We start from the raw sequence: 23860 nt of genomic DNA, 5'->3' as shown, positions 1-23860 counted from the left end.
TGTTCCTGAGAAGGTTATGATGAGCCACCTTCTTGAATTGCTGCAGTTCACCTGGTGTAAGTACACCCAGAATGCTGTTAGGAAGGGAGTTCCAGGTTTTTGACCCAGAGATAGTGAAGGAAATGAGGATATATTTCCAAGTCAGGATGGCGTGTGTCTTGGAAGGGAACTTGAAGGTGGTGATGTTCCCATGTGTCTGCTCCCTTGACCTTCAATGTGATAGAGGTTAAGAGTTTGGAAGATACTGTCAAAGGAGGCTTGGTGAGTGCATCTTGTGTATAGTACACACTGCTGCCACTGATGTGAATGTTTAAGGTGGTAGATAGGCTGCTGATCAAGCTGACTGCTTTGTCCTGGGTGGTATCGAGCTTCTTGAGTGTCATTGGAGCTGATTCATCCGGGCAAGTGGAGAGTATTCCATCACACTCCTGACTTGTGCCTTGTAGATAGTGGACAGACTTTGGAGAGTCAGGAGGTGAGTTACTCACCACAGGATTCTCAGCCTTTACAGAATCACAAAATCTCACAGTGCAGAAGAGGCCCTTCGGCCCATCGAGTCTGCTCTGACACGTGAGAAACACCTGACCTACCTACCTAATCCCATTTACCAGCACTTGGCCCATAGCCTTTAATGTTGTGACGTGCCAAGTGCTCATCCAGGTACTTTTTAAAAGACGTGAGGCAACCCACCTCCACCACCCTCCCAGGCAGCACATTCCAGACCGTCACCACCCTCTGGGTAAAAAGGTTTTTCCTCACATCCCCCTAAACCTCCTGCCCCTCACCTTGAACTTATGTCCCCTCGTGACTGACCCTTCAGCTAAGGGGAACAGCTGCTCCCTGTCCACTCTGTCCATCCCCTCATAATCTTGTACACCTTGATCAGGTCGCCCCTCAGCCTTCTCTGCTCCAACGAAAACAACCCAAGTCTATCCAACCTCTCTTCATAACTTAAATGTTTCATCCCAGGCAACATCCTGGTGAATCTCCTCTGCACCCCTTCCAGTCCAATCACATCCTTCCTATAATGTGGCGACCAGAACTGCACACAGTACACCAGCTTCACCATAGGGTAATCTATACCTCGATTGATAAAGGGAAGTGTCCCATGTGCCTTTTTCACCACCCCACTAACATGCCCCTCCGCCTTCAGAGATCTTTGACCGAATCTTGTAGCCACAGTACTTGTATTTATATGTCTGATCCAGTGGAATTTCTGGTCAATGGTAACCCTTGGTTTGTTGATGGTGGGGGATTCAGCAATGGTAATGCCATTGAATATTAAGGGAAGATGGTTAGATTCTCTCTTGTTGGACATGATCATCGCCTGCCACTTGTGTGGAGTGAATGTTACTTGCCATTTATCTGCTCAAGCCTTATTTTGTTGCTGTATGTGGGCACGGGCTGTATCAGTATTTGAGCAGTTCAGAATGGAACTTAGTGTGCAATCATCAGCGAATATTGCCGCATCTGACCTTATGATGGAGGGGATGTCTTTGATGAAGCAGCTGAAGATGGTTGGATCTAGGACACTACCCTGAGGAACTCCTGGAGCAATGATCTGGGGCCGAGATGATTGGCCTTTAACAACCACAGACATCTTCCTTTGTGCTAGGAATGACTCCAACCAGTGGAGAATTTTCCCCCTGATTTCCATTGACTTTAGTTTTGCTAGGTCACACACTGCCTTTATATCAAGGGCAAGTCACTCTCGTTTCATATTGTGAAGTCAGCTCTTTTGCCTATGTTTAGACAAAGGCTGTAATGAGGTCTGGAATCAAGTGGCCCTGGTGGAACCCAGTCCAAACATCAGTGAGCAGATTACTCCTGCCACTTGATAGCACTGTCAACGACACCTTCCATCACTTTGCTGCTGATCGAGAGTACTGATGGAGTGTATTTGGTCAGGCTGTATTTGTCCTGCTTCTTGTGGACAGGGCACACCTGAGCAATTTTCCACACTGTCAGGTAGACGCCACTGTTGGAGATGAGCTGAAACAGCTTGACTAGTTGTGTGGCTAATTGTGGAACACAATTCTTCAGTATTAGTCAGGATCTTGTCAGGGCCCATAGCTTGTCATATGCTTGTTCTCCAATGCCCATAGAAATATTAAGTTATTATTAAAATATTATTATAAATATTAAGAAATATCTAGGATGTGCTTGTTGTATTACTAGGTCCCGCCAGTAATTAGTCATTGAAATGAGGTGTTTTGAGGAGCCACCACAGTATATCCGATGAGCATTGGATTTTGAGGCAGCTTGTTCATTTCAGCCAATACGAAATCTAATCCATCATCAGACCTTGGCTTTAGGGAGGTCTCACTTCTGGCACAGTTGAAAGTCTAGTAGATTGACAAAAGTTACATTTGAATTTTTAGTAGCCTATTTGAGATCAGAGCAATAAACAAATGCTATTAAATTCAAGTATGTAAGTGACGTAGCAGCGAATGATGCCTTGATTACAATTTTTTAGGGTATCTTTTGCTCTCATCCTCTAATCATCATTATCTTGAAGAAATGTGGTTAGAATAATCCTGGATTCAGATTCTTATAATTTTTCTCATTACTGAAATTTTATCACAGTATCTTCTTACTCCTCGTCTTGATTCTCAGTCTATTCTAATCATACCTTTGATTGCTGGTTGGCTGCATTTACCATTAAGGCACCTATCTAAAGCCCAGCTGGGAAGGCCATTGAAAGGGATAGTACATTTGAAAAATAATATATGAGTATTTCAGGCTAATAGGTGTATCAATGACCTCTAGGCAAGACCACCAAAGTCTTGCTCAGGAACTAAGATCTCTAATTATGTGGGTTGGGTTGTTTTTTCTAAAATCATGAGCAAAAATCTTTCAACCAAATTGCTCATGTTGCATCAGAGCATGTCTTCCATGTATGTTTTCTATATTTTTAGTGAAAATATCTTCAAAACTAATTGGTTAGAAAAATGAAATCTGCAAAGTTCTGGTACCCTGTTGACGGCTGTTCTTCCATTTAGCAATTTTTATTTTGCTTTATTTTTAACAAGAATAGATTTGATCATTCATAGGTTGGGAAAAATTCTGCAATTTGGAACACTTAATTATAGGTTGCATTTTTTCGACGTTGGCGGTCTTATTCTGACATTCATTATCCCTTGTAGTGACAATTAATTTAAATCCAAGTGATCAAACATCGACAGCTATTAGTCTCAGTTCATTCTAATTCACAGACCTTCGTTTTCACAAAGTCCTGTAATTATCTTTGGAAACTGCCCAGGGCTATGGAGCTTCCCTTTGAATATTGGCTTTTATCAGTAAATTGTTCATGATTTGCTTGTTACTGCAGTAATTTAATGTATAATTTTATGAGATCTTATTTTGCACAGCCAAAATGAAAGTATTTAAATATGCATGTTGATTGTAGAGTGGGCAAACAAAAGTTCTAGCATCAATGCAACTTAGGTGTTTTTCTCACAATGAGTCAAAAAAATACTAATTCAGCGTACAGTCGCACTCTATGTTTAGATTTGATAAAGGTGTTTAAAACATGATGGCTCTGGACTGAGTAGATAGGGAGAAACTGTTCCTGTTAGGGGAATGATCGAGAGCCAGAGGGCACCCATTTATGATGATTAGCAAAAGAAGAGGACCTGGAGTGCACTGCTTGAGAGTGTGGTGGGGGCAGGTTTAATCATGGCTTTCAAAAGAGAATTGGACACTTAACTGAACAGAAAAAATTTGCAGGGCTATGGAGGAAATGGCATGGGAGTGGGACCAGGTGAGTGGTGAGTCGCTTGAGAGTCGGCATGGACACAACAGGCTAAATGGCCGCCTCCTGTACTGTAATTATTCTATGATATACACAATTAAGTATTTTTTAGATAACCCTTTTGTTTTTTTTTAAGATTCCACTTTGTTTTCATCTTCTTGGGCAGTTTTGCAGTGCTCACTGTGTGCTTATGCTAGAGAGCTATGAGCCATAAGGTAAATGCAAAAGAACTTTCAGAAGTCAGCTATATATTTTATTTTATTTTGTTCTATACGCTCCCCCTTCACCCCACATGTTCTTATTGTATATCTGGAATTCTCAACCATTTTGACTTCTGAGCTCCCCCTCATTATAAAAATATTATAAAAATTCCATAGACCCCCTGCAACATAACACAAGTATTTGTCTGTACAAAATTGCATAAAATTTAGACATCCAAGCATATATATTAATTATTTTAAGCAGTTTCTACTAAATGGGACCAACACATCAATGCTGCTGACAAAACAGTTTTGTATTCGCACCCAGAGCCCTCCAGTAGCCGGAGTTGTCTAATGAACGTTCTATCCCCACATGCATAAATACAGTAATTCAAACAAAATGGACAACTCACATTATCCATAAGCAAGGGGTGCGTGGAGGAGTGTTAGGAGAGAACAGTAATAAATCAGCATCTCGCAGCCATAAAATAATATTTTGTGACTGGATCTAAACAATGTAAAATGTATTGCAAATATTGTTGAAACTTTAATTATAATATTGAACTTTGTGAATGCATTGCTGGCTCATGAGAGGAAGATCACGTAGGTCATATAACAGGTGCTGACTGTGATAATTGGCTATTAGAAGTGGATAAGATCTGAGCCAGACCTGGGACAAAATTGGTTGGGTTGGAAGAAGCCTTGGGCCAGCAGTTGGCTTTCTTGAAACCTTCTCATCAGCCCCCAGTTGAGAACCTCTGCTGCATACCACAACTGATCTTTTAACATTGACTTCGTAATAGCCAAGTGAAACAAGTTTCATGAAATTTTGAATAAAAGGTACACAAACAAATTGTGTACAATGTAAAGAACATAAATTTTTAGTTCTGTTGGACTGTGGATTAAAATTATAATGGCTGCAGCTTGAAAGACATGTCTACTGAAACAGTGTGAGGGATATATACAATGTTACTGTCCTGGAACAGAGTGTGCCATGAAAGACAGGATGGTGCCGAGGAGGAGTCTGGTCTAACGGGGAACTGCCTGGCAATGTTTTAATTGGCTCCTGACCAGGTAACCATGTTTGTGTGAGAGCAGTGCGACAGAAAAAGCTCCTAGCCTGAAAAGAGAAAAGACCTACAACCTCTTTTTCCTGTGTGTGTAAGGTTCCAGTAATTCTACAATAATAGCTAGCTGGCTTTTTCCCCCCCATATATCCCTATAACCTGCTCTCTCTGAAAAACTCCTGTCAAGAGGAAAAGGGGAAAATCACCGATAGAGACCTTGAAAAGCAAGTGCTCAGCCAGTGAACTAAAGACTGAAAGCGCTAGGAAGACTGCCTCATGTCATCAACAAAGAACTGAAAGGAATTTGGAAGACATCGATCAAAATCAACCCATCGAATCCTGTACTCCAGAATTGGTGCTCTTGAACTGCTTTATCTCACCCTTAAAATCCATGTTTTTGTGTGTCTTTATGTTTCTTGTATGTGTGTGTATAGGGATTTAAGAAGGGGTAACATTTAGGTTATAGTGTAGAAATTAGCAGTTCATATTTCTTTCTTTTGCCAGTAGTTAAAGACAATTTGTTCAATAAACAGTTATTTACTTTTTAAGTTTACAAACTTGGTGCTCGTATTCTGTTAACCTAAATTAAACAATTAGGTGGTTTGACCAAACTTTTCACATTTGTCTCGGCTCGGGGAGCAGTGAGACTTGATATTGCAGCACACTATCTCCAGTGAGTCATGACAACAAACAAAATGTATGTGACTTCTAAGACTGCAAGAGAATTTCTGCTGACCATTTTTAGTTATTTTGAGTTATTTGTCCCTTTGGTGCCAATTATGTTAACAGGAATGTTTTAATAATATAAATTTATTTCTGAAATTAGAGAATGAGTTCTCAATTAAAAATGCTATGTAGGATAGTAAGTGCAGATTTTAATTTCATATATTGAACTATAAATTTTAAACTTTAATATATTTAAAATCTGTAAAGTTGGGGACCAGTTATTTTATTTAACAAAGTCTGGACATTCCTAAAATAAATCGTGTTTAGTGCAGCATTGATGATTTTTGTTTAAGAGTTAATAATATGGCCCAGCATTACATTATATGACAAGTTCTGAAAATATCTACATTTATCACTTGTATCATGATTTGCTGCCCAAATACGTAAGAAGTACAAGAAAAGAATGACTCGTGGTTCTTGTAATGGATAATCAGCCAGAAGAGATAGATGAATTAGAAGTAGGAGAGCATCCCATTTATTATGATCACAACATAGTAAGGTTCAAGATTAGGATCAAGTGTGAGTATAAGTAGGTCAAAGATTAAGTTAATAGAATGGAAAGATTAAATTATGAGCAAATGAGGGCAGAACTAATGGTAAATTGGGAGAAAATAATGAAAACAAAGAGTCGGAAAAACATTGGGAAATCTTTAAAAGGGTAATCAATCGAGCTGGAAAAATGTATTCTGCTAAAAGCCAAAAACAAGCTAGCTAATTATAGGACACGGTGAATGAATATAGAACTAAGGGGAAAATTAAATCTAAAGAAAAAGGCTTGTAAGATTTACTTTGATACAAAAGAGGAGGAGGACAAAAGCATAAAGGACACAAGGAACTTAGAGCAGATTTTTTTTAAAATAGGAAGGTAAAGAGAAATTACAGAATCAAATTATCAAGGAACATAAATAATAAAGTATGCTACAGACATAAATAACAAAAGGAAAATTAAAATAGGAATAGGGACATAAAAGGATGATCAAGATGACTTCTCAGTAGCAAAGAAATGGCAGAAGTATCGAATAACTACTGTACCTCAGTTTTTACTAAAGATGATAAAATAGACATTTCACTAGAGAATGAGTTTAAAAAGAACATTAGGCAGTTGGGATAGGAATGGAGAATATAATTGAGAAACTAGCAAAGCTTAAAAAAAGGATAAAACCCCAGGTCCAGATGACATGCACCCATGCATATTCAAGGAAATTATATATGTGTATACATTTTTTAAAATCTAGATATTTAGATGTCTAGATATAAGGTATCAACCAATAGTTAAGGTACTTGGAGTCAGCGAACAAATAGCTGAATGGATAACAAATATCTAAAAAGTAGAAAGAGAGTTAGAAATAAAGGGTAGTTATTCAGATTGGAGGAAAGTATCAGTGCTGTGACCACTGTTGTTCATAATTTAATGATTTGGACTTATGAACAAGTGACTTAATATCAAAATTTGCAGATGATACCAAAGCAGGGTTATAGCTAATACTGAAAAAGAATACAACATAATACAAGAAGACATAGAAAACTTGCAAACTGAGCAGTTAAGTGGCAAATGAATTTTAACAGAGCTAACTATGAGGTACTGCACTTTGGTATGAAAAACAGAAACATCATTTACACCTCAGAAATAAGTTGTGGTAGAGGAAAAATTGGACCTAGGAATACATCTGAACAACTTATTAAAAGCAGTACTGCAGTTCAGCAAAGCAATTAAAAATGCTAACTAAACACTGGGACTTATTTCTAGGGGTATATAATTCAAAAGTAGTGAAGTTATATAAAACATGTATAGGACATTGGCCAGGCCATACTTAGAGTATTGTGCACAGTTCTGGTGTCCATCTTATAAAGAGCCCATAGAAGTACTGACGAAAGTACAAAAATGATTTACAGGGATAGTACCAGAACTGAGAGATTACAACTATCAGAAAAGATTGAATGGGATGGGACATTTTTCTTTAGAAAAGAGAAAACTCAGGTGATCTGAATGAGGTCTTTCAAGTTATGGATCAGTTAGACAGGATAGATGTGGAGAGAATGTTACCACTTCTGGGAGAATCCAAAACTGGTGGCCATAAATACAAGATAGTTACTAATAAATCCAGTAGGGAAATAAGGAGAAATGTTTTTGCTCAAGGAGAATATAGAACTTGCTGCCACAGGAAGTGATTGAGCCATCTTGGATGCTTTCTAAAGGAAACTAAGCAAGTGCATGAGAGAAAAGGGAAGTAGAAAGATATGCTAAAATATGAGAGATAAAACAAATGGAATGGGACGAGGCTCATGTGGAGTATGAACACCAACACGAACTAGTTGACTCAAATGACCTGTTTCTGTGTGATGCTATCTATGTAATTCTAAGTATTGTTATGACGTAGCAGATGATGTGTGCCAGGCAGACCAAATCCACAAGGGAAACTTGGCCACATTGTTGCAACGGTTTTGCAATTTGTATTTATTACAAGAAGATATGTGCAGTGAATTCAGAAGTAATGAGTCCACCAAGACCTTTAGAGATTTAAAAAATTAAATTAAAATATTTATTAACAAAAGAAAAGATTTAAAGCATATACATAAGACTACGATTACTTAATACTATAAGAAATCCTAAAATTCCTAATTAACCTGACTCCCAGTGACACACTCCTTTTAAGGCAATAGTCCAAAATAGATTTTAGACTTTAAAAAGCCAGCAAGTTAACTCAGTACCCACTTGGAAGTGGAATTCCAAATAGTTTTCTCCAACTTTAGTTATTGGACACAACAGACGTATGCATAAATGGCTGGAGGCTTCTTCAAGACTGTTTCACACACTCCTATTAGATCTTACATGGCCCCTAACATAGCCATTCATTCTCCTTTATATATGTTTCTCTTGCTTTAATATGTAAATTCCATTGTTCCATATGTCTTTGGAACTGTACCTGTGCCATAATATAAAAACTTTAATGTTGCTGATATTGTCAGTAACCTTTGGGAAAAATAAACACACTGCTTATCCTTGCTTATCTTGCTAGTTGCAAACAGACTATCCTTATGGAAAAATAAACCGTTATAATTTTAAAGGATGGCTTCATTTTCTCAACCCATCTTACACTACTTACTATACTTATCTATATACCCAAACCGTTACATTACCAGGTGTATGCGTTAACATAATATATATACAAATCCTTGGTATTAACAGAGGTCATTTTGGTCCAGAGTCAAGGTTTTAAATGTCCAGTTTCCTTTGAGCTTTAAACTCACGACAATGCATCTGCAATTTGATTTTCTCATCCAGCCACATGTATAATCTGTAAATTAAATAGTTGGAGTAATAACCTCCATCTGAACAGTCTTGTAGTTCTGTCTCAAAATTTACCTAGAAACTTTAAAGGATTGCGGTCTGTATAAACAATTGTTTCTGATAAATTACTTGCAACATATACCTGGAAATGCTGATGCAATGCTAAAACCAGACCCGGAGTCTCCTTTTCGATCATTGAATATCTTCTCTGTTGTACATTCAGCTTTCGCGAAAAATACCCTATCGGTTTCTCAATTCTGGTTTCACCTTCCTGCAACAGTGCAGCACCAATGCCTACATCACTTGTGTCAATGGCCAACCTAAATTGTTTGGCATAATTAGGTACTGCTAAAACTGGTGTCGTAATCAATACAGTTTTTAAGCTGTCAAATGCCTTCTGACACTCCAGTGTCCATTGAAACTTCTTGTTGCTTTTTAATAGTTCATTCAATGGAGCAACCACACTGCTAAAGTTTGGTATAAACTTCCGGTAAAACCAACTCATGCCCAGAAATCTCAAAATTTCTCATTTTGTTGCAGGCACAGGGAAATTCATGATGGCTTTGACTTTTGCATCTCTCAGAGCCACCTTACCATGTCTAATGGTATGGCCGAGATATGTAACTTCTGCTTTTACAAACTCACTCTGAGCCAAGTTCATCACCAAATGAGCTTCTTGCAGTCAATTAAACAGCTCTTCCAGATGTTGTAAATGCTCCTCCCACGTTTGACTGAAAACAATCAAGTCGTCAATATAAATAGCAAAATTGCCCAGCCCTGAAATTACTTTGTCAGTCTTTGAAATGTTGCTGGTGCATTTCTCATACCAAATGACTTAACTTTAAATTGATATAGTCCATCTGGCGTCACAAAAGCCGATATCTCCTTTGCTCTCTCCGATAACTGTACTTGCCAATATCCTCTCAGCAAGTCAATCTTTGTGATAAACTTTGATTGTCCCACTTTCTCAATGCCATCTTCCAACCATGGTATAGGATATGAATCCGCTTTTGTCACTGCATTCATTTTCGATAATCCACACACAGTCTTTGTGTTCCGTCCGGTTTTGGTACCATCATAATAGGTGAACTCCATTTACTGCAACTAGATTCAATGATGTCATTTTGAAGCATGAATTTAATTTCTTTCTGTACTTGTGATAATTTTGCTGGACTTTATAAGGATGTTGCCTTATTGAAGCTGAATCTTCTACACTTAAATCATGTATAGCTAAATTTGTCCTCCCCAGCTTATCCCCACAAATAGCTTTGTGTGATTGCAAAAGCTTCTCCAAATCACTTTGACACTTGTCTGGAAGATAACTCAATATTACATTAAAATTTTTAAGAACCCCCTCATTATCCAATTTGATTAGAGGAAAATCAATTTCAGAATCCTTCATTTCTACCTCTTTCTCTTCATCTTCCCTATCAAAGTACTTTTTAAGCATATTTACATGACACATCCTCTGCTTCTTCTATACTAAATATTTATTAAATCATTTACTTCACTCAGCTTCTTCTAAATCCCGTAAGGCCCGCTAAACCTTGCCTTTAATGATTCATCCAGCACTGGTAACAAAACTAACACTTTTTGCCCAGCAAGAAAACTACGAGCTTTGAACCTCTTATCTGCTTTGCTTTCATCACCTGCTGTGATATCTTTAAATGTTCCCTAGCTAACTCACATGCTTTGTTCAATCTTTCTCTGAGGTTTGTCACATAATCCAGGAGAGTAATTTCCGAACTTTGACCCACCAGTTTCTCCTGAATCAACTTCAGTGGTCCCCTTACCTCGTGACCATAGACGAATTCAAAAGGATTAAATCCTGTTGATGCATTAGGAGCACCCCTAATAGCAAATAACAAGAATGGAATTCCCCTATCTCAATCCTGTGGATAGTATTGACTATAAGCTCTCATCATGGTTTTTAAAGTTTGATGCCATCTTTCCAAAGCACCTTGTGATTCCGGATGGTAAGCTGTTGACTTAAACTGTTTGAACCCCAAGCTGTTCATTACTTAATTAAACAGCAGTGACATGAAATTTGAACCCTGATCCAATTGTATTTCTTTTGGCAAACCATATCTTGTAAAAAAAAATTTAGAATTTAAAATAAGAATTTCCACAACTCTCTTTGCTGTAATATTTCGCAAAGGTATCGCTTCCAAAACCTTGTAGACACATCCATTATTGTCAGTAGGTACTGATTTCCACTTTTAGTCTTAGGCAGGGGTCCTACACAATCAGTCAAGACCCTAGTAAAAGGTTCCTCAAATGCTTCAATTGGAATTAAAGGTGCTGGTTTAATCACTGCTTGTGATTTCTCTGTCACACGACATGTGTTACATGTTCTACAGAATTTAACTACATCTTTATGCAATCCAGGCCAATAGAAATGTTTTTGTATCTTCGCCTGAGTCTTCCTAATTCCTAAGTGTTCCCCTATTGGAATTTCATGAGCTACCCTCAGTATCTCATTTCTGTATCCAGATGGTATAACTATCTGACGCACTTCCATCTATTTTTCATCTGCTGAAACCAGATACAGCCTCCACTTCCTCATTAACACATTAACTTTAAGGTAATAACATTCTGGAATACATTCTGCCTCTGTTTATGAGTAAGCTGCCTGATATAACTGCTTTATTTGTGGATCATTTTGTTGTAACTCTACCAACTTCCTTGAGCTAAACACTTCAGCTTTGTTCTCCTCCCTTCTCTCTCCCTGAACAATCTTATCAAGTATAGTATCAGCTAATCAAACTTCAGCATCTTTCCTCTGCCTATTAATTTCTCCTCTTCCTGTTTCAGCCTGTGAGTTTGTGATCTCATTACTACACAATCTGGAAACAATCCAGGATGCTCTTTCTGCAACACCTCTGTTGAATGCACCTTCACAGGCTGCTTTACTACGGTATGCATTACCCACACCTGTGACCCAGCTATGTCATTACCTAAAATAAATTGAACCCCTGGAATGGGCAATTTTCCCACTACTCCAACAATAACCTCACCTGTTTTCCACTTACTCTTTAAATTTACCTTCCACGATCGTATAGGTTTAGCATCTCCATAAACCCCACTTATTATCACCTTTTCCTGCAATACTCCCTTTCGACAAATATCACTATCCCATAATATTAAGGTTTTACTAATAGCCACTGTGTCACTTAAAATTTAAATATCTTTACCTGCTCCACCCTGTATACATGGAAAGACTTCCCCTTCACATGCAAAACCTTTAAACATTTCTGCAACCTGCCCTTCAGAACTCCCTTGGGTAAATTATAAACACATTCCCACTTCTTTACCTAGCACTGATTCTTCCTGCTTTACCTGCACACAAACCACTGGTTTTTCCTGTAAAACATATTATATATTAATATAAGCTTGCCTAGGCTGTTTCCTTATATTCCTAAATTTCTGTCTGTATGCCTCCGGAACTAACTCATATGCACTTAAAATAGCCTTTTATACTGCATCATAATCCACGATACTACTTCTGACAGTGAAGCATAAACCTCATGAGCTCTTTCCACTAACCTAGACTGGAAAAGCAATGTCCAGATGTCTTGTGGCCATTTCTTCTGCTTAGCTATCTTCTCAAACAAAATAAAGAATGGCTCTGCATCCCTTTCTTAAAACTTTGGAAGAGCTTGTACAAATGTACCTCCCCACTGGGCTTTAGACTGGAAGTGGTTATTTCCACATCAGAACCTTCCTCAGTATCTGAGATATCTTTTTTAACTTCTAGCTTTTTAAGCTGATATTCTCTCTCCCTCCTTTTCTCTTTCCTCCTTTGCTAATTACTCCAGTTCCCTTTTCTGTTTTCTTTCCTTCCTTTTTGCTTACTCCCTTTGGAATACCCTTTCTCTCTCCTTTTCTTTCTCTTTTGCCTCTATTTCAAGTTTTTTCATTTACATTGCTTGTTCATGTTCAAGCTTTTCATTTGTAATTGGGAAGTTTCACTACCTCCAGCTGTGACTCACTAGTTTCAGGTATCCTTTCCAACTTCAAATCCTGTGCTATCCCTTCAACTATGCCTATTTTCTTTGCCCCTACTGTTAACCTCAACTGTGAATTATCTGACAATTCTGTTAATTTACCCTTAGATACTTTTTGTAACCCAATCTGTTACATCTTCTACTCCCAATAAAGTTTTAGCCATGGATAAAGCCATTTTTGCAGTCTCACCACTTTAAAATCCTTCACACAAACTCCTGAGTCCAATGTGCTTCTCGTATTTGTAGCTTTAAGATTCACCAACTCCAGACCAATCAAGGAGTTTCAAATATCCCACAAAGAACCCCCAATTTTGTTATGACAGCAGATGATGTGTGCCAGGCAACCAAATCCACAAGGCTGAACTTGTTCTCTCACTGAACAATTTCTCCTTAAACTCGTCTCGCTTCCTCCAAATAAAAGGTATGGCTATGGGTAGCTGCCTGGGCCCCAGTTAAGCCTGTCTCTTTATGGGGTATGTGGAACATTCCTTGTTCCAGCCCTACTAGGCCCCCTCCCACAGCTCTTTCTCCGGTCCATCGATGACTGCTTCAGTGCCGCTTCATGCTCTCGTCTGGATCTAGAAAAATTTATTAATTTTGCTTCCAATTTCCACCCCTCCATCATTTTCACGTGATCCATCACTGACAAACCCGTTCCCTTCCTTGACCTCTCAGTCTCAATTTCTGGTGATAGACTGTCCACCAATATTCATTACAAGCCTACCGACTCCCACAGCTACCTTGACTACAGCTCTTCACACCCTGCTTCCTGTAACGACTCCATCCCATTCTCTCAGTTCCTTTGCTTCTGTTGCATCTGTTCTGATGATGCCACTTTCAAAAACAGTTCCTCTGACATGTCTTCCTTCTTCCTTAACCAAGGTTTTCCACCCATGGTGATTTGCAGGGCCCTCAACCGCGTCCGGCCCATCTCCCGCGCATCTGCCCTCACTCCTTCCTCTCCCTCCCAGAACCATGATAGGGTCCCCTTTGTCCTCACTTTTCACCCCACCAGCCTCTGCGTTCAAAGGATCATCCTCCGGCATTTCTGCCGACTCCAGCACGATGCCACCACCAAACACATCTTCCCTTCACCTCCCCTGGCAGCTTTCCGCAAGGATCGTTCGTTCCGGGACACCCTGGTCCACTCCTCCATCACTCCCTACACCTCAACCCCCTCCCAAGGCACCTTCCCATGCAACCGCAGAAGGTGCAACACCTGCCCCTTTACTTCCCCCCTCCTCACGATCCAAGGGCCCAAACACTCCTTTCAAGTGAAGCAGCGCTTCACTTGCACTTCCCTCAATTTAGTCTACTGCATTCGCTGCTCCCAATGCAGTCTCCTCTACATTGGAGAGACCAAACGCAGACTGGGTGACCGCTTTGCGGAACACCTTTGGTCTGTATGCAAGCATGACCCAGACCTCCCTGTCGCTTGCCATTTCAACACACCACCCTGCTCTCATGCCCACATGTCCGTCCTTGGCCTGCTGCAATGTTGCAGTGAAGCTCAACACAAACTGGAGGAACAGCACCTCATCTTCCGACTAAGCACTTTACAGTCTTCCGGACTTAATATTGAGTTCAACAATTTCAGATCATGAACTCTCTCCTCCGTCCCCTCCCCCCTTTCCGATCCCCCCTTTTCCAATAATTTATAATTTTTTTACAAATATATATTTTTCTTTCCCCTCCTATTTTTAAATTTATTTCGATCTATTGTTTCATCTCCACCTCTTAGCCCTTAATGTCTCCATTAGCACATCCTTTAGATAATATCACCAACGTCAACACCCCTTTGTCCTTTTGTCTTGACATCTTTGGCAGTCTCTTTTTGGCCTCCACCTATCACTGGTCCCCTATCGAGCTCTTCCTGTCCCACCCCCCTCTACCAGCTTACATTTCATCTCATTTCTGTATGCCTTAGTTCTGATGAAGGGTCATACAGACTCGAAACGTCAACTGTATTCCTCTCCGCAGATGCTGTCAGACCTGCTGAGTTTTTCCAGGTATTTTTGTTCTTGTTCCACAAGGGAAACTTGGCCACACTATCACAATAGTTTTGCAATGTGTATTTATTACAAGAAGATGTGTGCACTGAATTCAGAAGTAATGAGTCCACTAAGACCTTTAGAGATTTTAAAAATTAAATTAAAAAATTATTAACAAAAGAAAAGATTTAAAGCACATACATAAGACTGCAATTACTTAATACTGTAACAAATCCTAAAATTCCTAATTAACCTGACTCCCAGTTACACACCCCCTTTAAGGCAACAGTCCAAGATAGATTTTAGAGTTTAAAAAGTCCAGCAAGTTAACACAGTACCCACTTGGAAGTGGAATTCCAAATGGTTTTCTCCAATTTTAGTTACTAGACACAACAACTTATGCACAAGTGGCTGGAGGCTTCTTAAAGTTCATTTTACACACTCCTGTTGGATCATGCATGGCCCCAGCATAGCCTTTCATTGTCCTTTATATATGTTTCTCTCTCATTAATATGTAAATTCCATTGTTCCATATGCCTTTGGAACTGTACCTTTCCCATAATATAAAAACTTACATGTTGCCAATATTATCAGTAACCTTTGGGAAAAATAAACACACTGCTTAGCCTTGCTTATGTGGCTAGTTGTAAACAGAGCAACATCTCTTTGAAATCCATACAATCCCTTCACTTATCTAAAAATGCAAATTCCCTTCACACCTTAAATGCTAAGACAGCATCCATGTTTACTGATTAGCATTTCAAATACATTCCTAAATTGAACTTCTTTTGATAATTTCAAGCTTGCAGCCTACCTGCCTTCAAATGTAATTAAATCACACAGACAGAACCATCTACACTCCCACCCATAAACCTACTTTATAACAAACCAGAATAATACCATGAAAATTATCATACTTTCGCAACAGTATGTAAAGAAGTCTTGAAAGTGGAAATACTAGTTTCTGAGCATATTTGAACAGTAAATCACCTGTTACAATAAATCGCCTGACTTAAGCATTGTAGATATTTGATTCTGTAAAAGGAGCTGGGGGGGGAGGGGGTGGTGCATTGGAGATGAAAATTACTAGAATTTAGTTTTAGTGATCAGGGGATTAAAAGGAAGGGAATATTAATCCTTGTTGCTGAGTGGTTATGAATTTCTCCATGATGCAATATTAAAAATACTTTCATTATTTCAAGGTCCACAGGTTCAGGGTACTTATCCAGAGGGAACTTTGGTTTTAGACCCCTGTAGTTTTGGAATGGTTTACTATGTACCTTAATTTTCACAATTTTCATTCACTTGCTCTTTCTGTTTATTTTACACAACCTGGAGCACCAGGAAATATTACAAATTGATCCTTAAAAATGCAATTCTATCATTGTACTGAGCACTGTGTTATGCTTTGGGAACTTGTTAATAAATGTCAACATTGGGAAAATTTGAATTAATATGGTTTTTTTGCTGTACTTTAGCACAATCTGCCCAGCACCTCCACTCCAATTGCCACAATGCAGCACAAAGGAATGCAGAAATTAACTTCATGGAAACAGAGCTGTTTAATGTCATGGGCATATACATATGAAATACAAAAATGACAGAGAGAAACAGACCAATTGGTTCATTGAGCCCTGACCATTGAATCATATTGCAATTAGACATCATTATCCCTAATACTTCCACCAGCAGCCATGTAATCTCCTGGGACAGGCCAGAAAACGCATTAAGAAAACAAAATAGCAAGGAAGAATTTTGGGAATTCCTCTCCAACTCCCAAGGTGTTTGAAATGAGTTCAAGGAGACCACAGTCACCATAAGGCATATCAATACCATGGCCCCAACTTTTATATGCAGTGATGTCAGCCTCAGCCACTCTCACATCTTTTTTGAGAAACTAAGATGAACTCCTTTAAAAACTTGAGTACAATGGATCCTGCTTTTGTCTTCGTTAATTGGAAAAATGGGTGCAATATTAGAGTTGCAGCTTGTTTTCTGCTGATACCTAGGTAGAATTTCAGTACACACATGTTAATGTATGGTGGAAACCCATTTAATTGTGCTTTTAAATATTTGCTTGCTTCGCACAGTTCAATAGAATTTTAAAATGGTGCTCCAAGGCATGTTGATTCAGCATCCATGTCTACGCACCCTTCCTAATTAGCATGTGGCTATTATATTAACATGGAATAGTTGTGGGAATCCATCAATTCTATTGTGCTCTCTTAACCTAGTGGATCCAAACAAAATTATAATTATGTATATAATTATTTATTCTGTTGAATTGTTGTGGGATTATGTATTTGAATTGTGGAGTTTAAAAAGAACAAAATATTTTTTAAGAACATGAAAAAGGCCATTAGCCCCAACAGACCTTTTGATCAAACAGAATTATCCATCTTCTTGCTATATCATTCCATCACTTCTTTGTTCAGAATGTTATTCATTCCCTCTTGAACCAGTTTATACTATCTGCTTCAATGATCTTACTTGGTAACATCCTGCCAACTTTATTTACCCTGAGAAAATGGCACAGAGCTTTTGGTTTCAATAAATAGCCGAAGATAACCATTTCAATTTAACACAACTCAAAGTGCCCAAAAGTCAACATCAGATGATTACTATTTAAAAATGTTTTGCACCAAGTATTTTGAATAATCTACAAAATATAGCAGGCATTCTGTTACATATTATTCCTTAATCTGTCTACATTTATTGAGTAGTTGTGATTTATACTATTGTGGAAATGCTATACTGCCTGAGAAATTGAAAGTCTTGTTTTCTTGCACTCCCTGCCAGAAATGTTACTTTCTGGTGTCACACTTTGTCACACATCATTGACGTTTTCCCCATTATGTACAATATGTTCACATTTTTCATGGAAACTGCTATGCAGTTACACCCTCCTCCAGTGGTGGCACTGTAGCCCTTCAGTTTTGCATCTTCCATTTTTTCAACCCATGCTGCAGAGTAACTCTTCTGATTCCCAAATTGCGTAGTTTTGCTATTCAATTATAATCTTGATTCCTTGCATACAATGTCACAGAAGATTGTCTGGTGATCTTTTAAGAATATTGCACCTGGAGCGAGAGCTGAATGAAACTGGCGGAGGTAAATAGAGCAATGGCAGAGGAGTCCCAAGACCTGAAGCGAGAACTCAGCAAGACTGGCGAGCATACATAGGCAGCAGAGGAGGCCCAAGACCAGGAGTGAGAGCTGAGACCAGTGGGGGAAAGAATGTGTTAGGGAGCAGATGGACCTGGTTTGAGGAAAAGAAAAAGAAAACCAAAGTCTGATGTCAATGGAAAACAGCGAAGTGAATTGGCTGGAGTATTTTTCTCTCTCTCTCTAAACGCTGCTTTAAACAAGGAGCCAGAAAATTAAAAGTTTTAACCAGGGTGAGTATAACGATGAGTGAATTAATAATAAAAGAATTGGCACAAAGCATGTCTAGAGGAGTTAAATAAATTAATAGTTTAAACAAGGTACTAACTAGATTCTAAAAGAGGAAATAGAATTTTTTTTTAGATCATGAATGAGCAGCCGAGACCTGTTACATGCAATTCCTGCGTCATGTGAAAAATTCAGAACACTTCATGTGACTTGGGGGACCAAGTGTGAAAGAAATGTCTCCAGCACTTGAGCTTAAGCTCAGAGTGTACTTCCTGTTTTTCACACCCATGAGTATTACTTTTAATGGTAAGGAATGTATAATTACCATTATACTTTTAGTCCTCCCAACACTAGAGTGTGCTGCTGTTCTTTCAAGTCACCACCTCCCAGCCTTCTCTTCTAAATCAATTCCACTCAGTGATGGGGAGGCGGTGGCATAGTGGTATAGTCACTGGACTAGTACTCCAGGTTCAGGTAAGCCGTTAACGTATGGAACTTTTATTTTCTGCTCCAAGTAAGTTTTATTTTAATATAACTTAAAATATACCCACCAACTGCCCTTCCCACCTACTTCCTTGCCTGAGCTTGCCCATCCTTCAAAACTCCCCAGCCTTCCATCCAATTAGAAAGAAAAACATTCAGGGACAAGTTTCTCTGAGTAGCAACAATTAGGTTCTAATTGTCCTGGTTTATTAAAAAAAAACCTTGACTGATACCCATTTGAAAAGGGCTATCAAGTTGTAAATTTTCGTTATATCACATTGTGTGCAACATGATGTTCTGTAACAATGATTATAACGAAGTATTGTGCAATTTAACTTGATTTGTCATTGGTGAAAAATTGCAGTTAAATTATTTCAAGAATTTTGTTTTTGGTTTAAGCTGACCACACAATTTTTGTTATCTATTCCTGGAATGTTCCTTTAAATGAAAGATGGATTAAGAGATGGTTGTTACTTTTTATAATTTATATTTAAACTTCAATTTAGGAGAAATTGTTGTTTCTAAAACACCAGAGACTAGGTGTGTAAAACATAAGCACAATTTGCATGCTTCAGCTCCACCTGTAGTACAGAAGGCCAAGCAATGTCATGCACTACCTCACTAGATTCTGGTGCTAGGCCAAGCTTGTTTTAACCAACATGAATTAAACGTTGGTTAACACTCAAAGAATGTGTCAAATCACATGCCGTGCTGGCTGTATATAGTTCCTGTTTATTCAGCAGGGTCTGAATTAATCAAAATACAACCAGCCAAGAACATTCCAAAGAAGAAGTCTCTTGGGTTTTGGCACACAGACCCAGGTTTGGTATGTTTACCTTGAATGTCATTGAAATATTGATACAGTGACACTGTAATGGACTTCACCAGCCGTGAGGGCAACTGTCTTTCTAGAAACCCTTCTTTCCAATCTAAAGTGTCCAGAAAACTAAATTACAACAGCCTTTTTGAAAATTATATTTAAAGACTTCTGGAGAAAAATGGATGGTATTATGCTTTATTTGTCATGCATACCCAACAGGAAAAATATACTAGAGGCTACCTAGTTGTAGGTCACATGAATAAGCTGGAGGTTCAGCATGAGCTGTTGACATATGAAGAGATGGTACATTACTTTCTAGTTGAAGGTACAAACTTGGAATTTATTTTCAATCTGGAACATCAAAGACTGAAAATGCTCCTTTCTTGTAGTGGTAACCGGATAGGTTTTGTAGAGTCTTATCATAACCTTATCAGCTCTCTATTCTCTTGCTCTGGATTTAGGGAAAGAATTCAACAGGTTTGAATTTAGAATTTTGGGAGAAACTAGGAAACGTTCAGTTTCAGAAATCTAGGATTTGCTATATGACATAGAAAGCATAAATTCTACATTAACAGGTGTAATTGATCTACAGTTTGAGAAGAGTATTAGCCAATGGTGATACTCACTCTTGGTGGTTATTTGGGCTTTTCACTCATTTGTAGTTTCATCAGGCTCAGATTATAACTGTTGGAGAATAGCCATAATTGTTTCTGAATGATAACCTGAAGGATATTCAGCGTATGTAGTCCATTGTTTTTGGAAATTTTTGTTTCAACACAGATTTTATGGTACAGAATATTTTATTATATCATCATATGACTGAAACAGTTCAGCATTTTCTGGCAGTAATGCACAATTTTAGATCATTAACTTTCAAGATTTTTTGAAATTCATTCATGGGATGTGGGCATTGCTGGCAAACAGCAATAAAGAGGCGCCGACATATTTCCAAGTCAGAACGTGTGTGACTTGCAGGTGTTTTCATGTGCCTGCTGCCCTTGTCCTTCCTGGCGGTAGAGGGCATGGATTTGGGAAATGCTGACAAAGAAGCCTTGAAAAATTGCTGCAGCGCACCTTGTAAGTGGTACACAACAGCCATAATGCTGTAGAGATGGTGAACAGGGTGCCAATCAAGTGGGCTGCTTTGTCTTGAATGGTGTCAAGCTTCTTGAGTGTTATTGGAGCTGCACCATCCAGGCAAGCGCAGAGTATTCCATCACACTCTGACTTGTGCCTGTAGATGGTGGAAAGGCTTTGGGCGGTCAGAAGTGTCACTTGCTGCAGGATACCCAATCTCTGACCTGCCCTTGTAGCCACAGTATTCATGTAATTGGTCCAGTTAAGTTTCTGCTCAATGGTGACCCCCAAAATGTTGATGATGAGGATTTGATGATGTCAGTGTCATTGAGTTTCAAGGTGAAATAGTTAGACTCTCTCTTGTTGGAGATGGTCATTGCTAGGCATTTGTATGGCATGAATGTAACAGATTCTAAAGAAAAGTTGAAATAACCATACTGTGTTTCTTCCTTATTTAATCTTACAGGTTGTGAAAGGCCTTACCTACCTGTGGAGCCTAAAGATTTTGCACCGAGGTGTGTAATACACTTTGTTAAGCCTTTTTAGAAATGATGATTTGTTTTTCTTTAAATCTCAAACCTTCAAGCAGGCTAAAATAATTCATTTGGTGAATGGACTAATGCAAAATTAGGGTTTTATCTTACCAGAGTGGCAAAAGAAACTGATGTCAGCAACATAGAAAAATAGAACTTTATTTGGATATATTGTAGAGAGCTATATGCAAGATTAGATCATGGTATTTTTTGACACAGTTGCTCACGTTTGTATTCGGGAGTTTCCATAATGGAATTTAGTGACTGTGTGAGAGGTTAAGTTGTTTCTGTACAAATCTTTTCTCTTCTGTCCAATCCTGTCCTCTTTTGACTCACTCAATTCGGTAGGCGCTGAAGGCCTTCCTGTGGCTAATCCAGGCGCTTTTATTTAAGTGTTAATCGTGACAGTGAATACCAATAGGATATCTAACAATGGAGGACGTTACAGATTACCTTGATCCTGTCATTACCTGGCACATGTCCAGTAGAGTGTAGCAATCAGGAGTATGTACCTGCCCAAACTCCTTCCTGTTGCCCAGAGAAATGTGGTGACTTGTAGTGACTCTACCCCTGCCCTGGCCGAGATCAATTAAGTGCAGACTTTATTTCAAACCATCATTTCATAGTTGAAGCCTATTAATTGGGACACTTTGTTGGAATGAATTTATCTCATTTATCAGATCATCCCCATTAATCCAAGCCCATCAGTATTGATCTAACCTGCCATGTTAACCACATCTCCATTAACTGGCGCCAGCTATATTTACAAGCTTTGAAAACCACAATGTCATCTTTAGGTGCTTAATTAGTGAAAGCTTATGCATTGGATTCTCTCTGTTTATTCAGAGTTTGAATGCATGCTTGTTGATATTTGTGTTGTACTGCATTGTGCTTGTGTCATTTCCACCCCTTTAATTAAATGCTGAATACTGGAAGCATCAATTGAAGATTGAATTCCTACTGAAATGAAGTTATCCAATTCTAGGAATAGCTTAGTCAAACATAGTTATATAGGGCATCTCAGCAGTGGCAGCGAGTTACTGTCATTGTTTCATGAGTGTCATGACTTAAACGCACATGTGCAGAACACTTTTACATCAGTGAAAGAAAACAGAACTGTTAGTGGTGTGAAATTTTATCTTCTGGCCCTACTTCCCTTTCCATCCTGCAGGTAATAACTCAAGCTACCATCTGACTCCGCAGTGCCAGCAGCTTGCCAATACCTTGCCCAAGCGGAAGGACCATAACTTTTGGTTTCAGAAGGTTACTTGTAGTGATTCTGTTCAATTTGAATTTTCCTTGTCCTTTAGTTTCATGTGAAAATTTAAGTGACTGTGTTTCAGAATTTGTTGATAAATTCCCAAATTTTATTGAGTACACCTTGGTTTTCATATCATGTAATCCAATGAAGGAATATCAGAACTATCACCAAAATAGTTGGCAACATTTGGGTTACTACTGTTCAATGAGATCACCTTGATAGGGTCACTTTTTACCAGAATCTACACAAAGGCAGAGATAAACAAAATGATAACAATTGATTGTTTTGTTCCATGTAACTTGGACACAGATGGTGGCACATATTCCTAAAGTACCTACTTAACCCAGGTGGCACATTGGAGCACCACACAGTTTACTTCAGCAGTGAAAGATGCAGGTTTCATATCCATGTTAGGACTCCCATTTCAACTGCTTAATTTCAGAGTAATGAGGAGAAGTACTGCGCCAGACTTTTCCCACAGAAAACGAGGAGAGAGACTTGGATGAAAATTCATCCCTTGGCTGTTGTTGCGTGCCTCCCAGATGATTGTATGATTTTGGCAGAGGCCTAGGAAAATCAACCAATGCCTGCTTGACTCCGGGAGAATTATGTCTTTAATTTCCACCCCCCAAAGAAAAAGAATTGATAAAATTTTGTTCTATAGAATGGTCCACATTTTTTTAAAAATTCATGTCATTTTCCAAAATGTTAAGTTTCTGTGCCATCATAATGATAGTCACAGAGAAACTGACGGTAGCAACAAAGCAAGATATAAAACATCTGAATCAACTAAAGAATAAAATCAAGTCTATATGTTACTAAGAGTGCATCACCTAACAATTTCAAAATTCTGAGGACTGCTGTAGTAGGTTATGAAATTATCAAAATTCCATCACTCCCCCTTGAGTTGTGTTGAAGGTTGCTGCACACTCCCACTCTTGTTTTATTCTTTATTCCGTTACTCCCAAACAACAGAAACAAGGTACACGCAGACACAGTGTAATGCATTTGCGCTTTGGGAACACTCTATGCTGCATTGCCTGGAACAATTTATTTACTGTGATGTTGACGGTAAAGAACTGGTAATTTAAAATTAATTCTTAGTAAGCCACTGGGTAGTAAAACTGACCTTGTTTAGCATTGTTTCTGCTTATAATTAAATGCAAAGAGTGGGTTTCCCCTAACTTGAACATCCTTTTGTTTGTTTCTGTTGTCGGATATTTTTGTTGGAATGCTGAGTGATGGTTACATCAGGGGAA

The 23860-nt window shown here is 38.6% G+C and overlaps 1 protein-coding gene across 8 annotated transcripts in view; it reads left to right on the top strand.

The window, feature by feature from the left end:
- The window catches only part of map2k5 (mitogen-activated protein kinase kinase 5), a 265564-nt gene that overhangs the window by 128753 nt on the left and 112951 nt on the right, over positions 1-23860 (top strand). For all 8 annotated transcript variants that reach the window (XM_078530078.1, XM_078530080.1, XM_078530077.1 and 5 more), the window contains exon 13: positions 21274-21322. In XM_078530078.1, the coding sequence (XP_078386204.1) occupies positions 21274-21322 (49 nt within the window). The remainder of the gene's footprint in view (positions 1-21273; positions 21323-23860) is intronic.

The sequence above is a fragment of the Cetorhinus maximus genome, chromosome 26 (assembly GCF_964194155.1).
Source record: "Cetorhinus maximus chromosome 26, sCetMax3.hap1.1, whole genome shotgun sequence".
Lineage (NCBI taxonomy): Eukaryota > Metazoa > Chordata > Chondrichthyes > Lamniformes > Cetorhinidae > Cetorhinus > Cetorhinus maximus.
The sequence above is the reverse complement of the archived record's forward strand: the minus strand, read 5'-3'. Positions and strand labels throughout refer to the sequence as shown.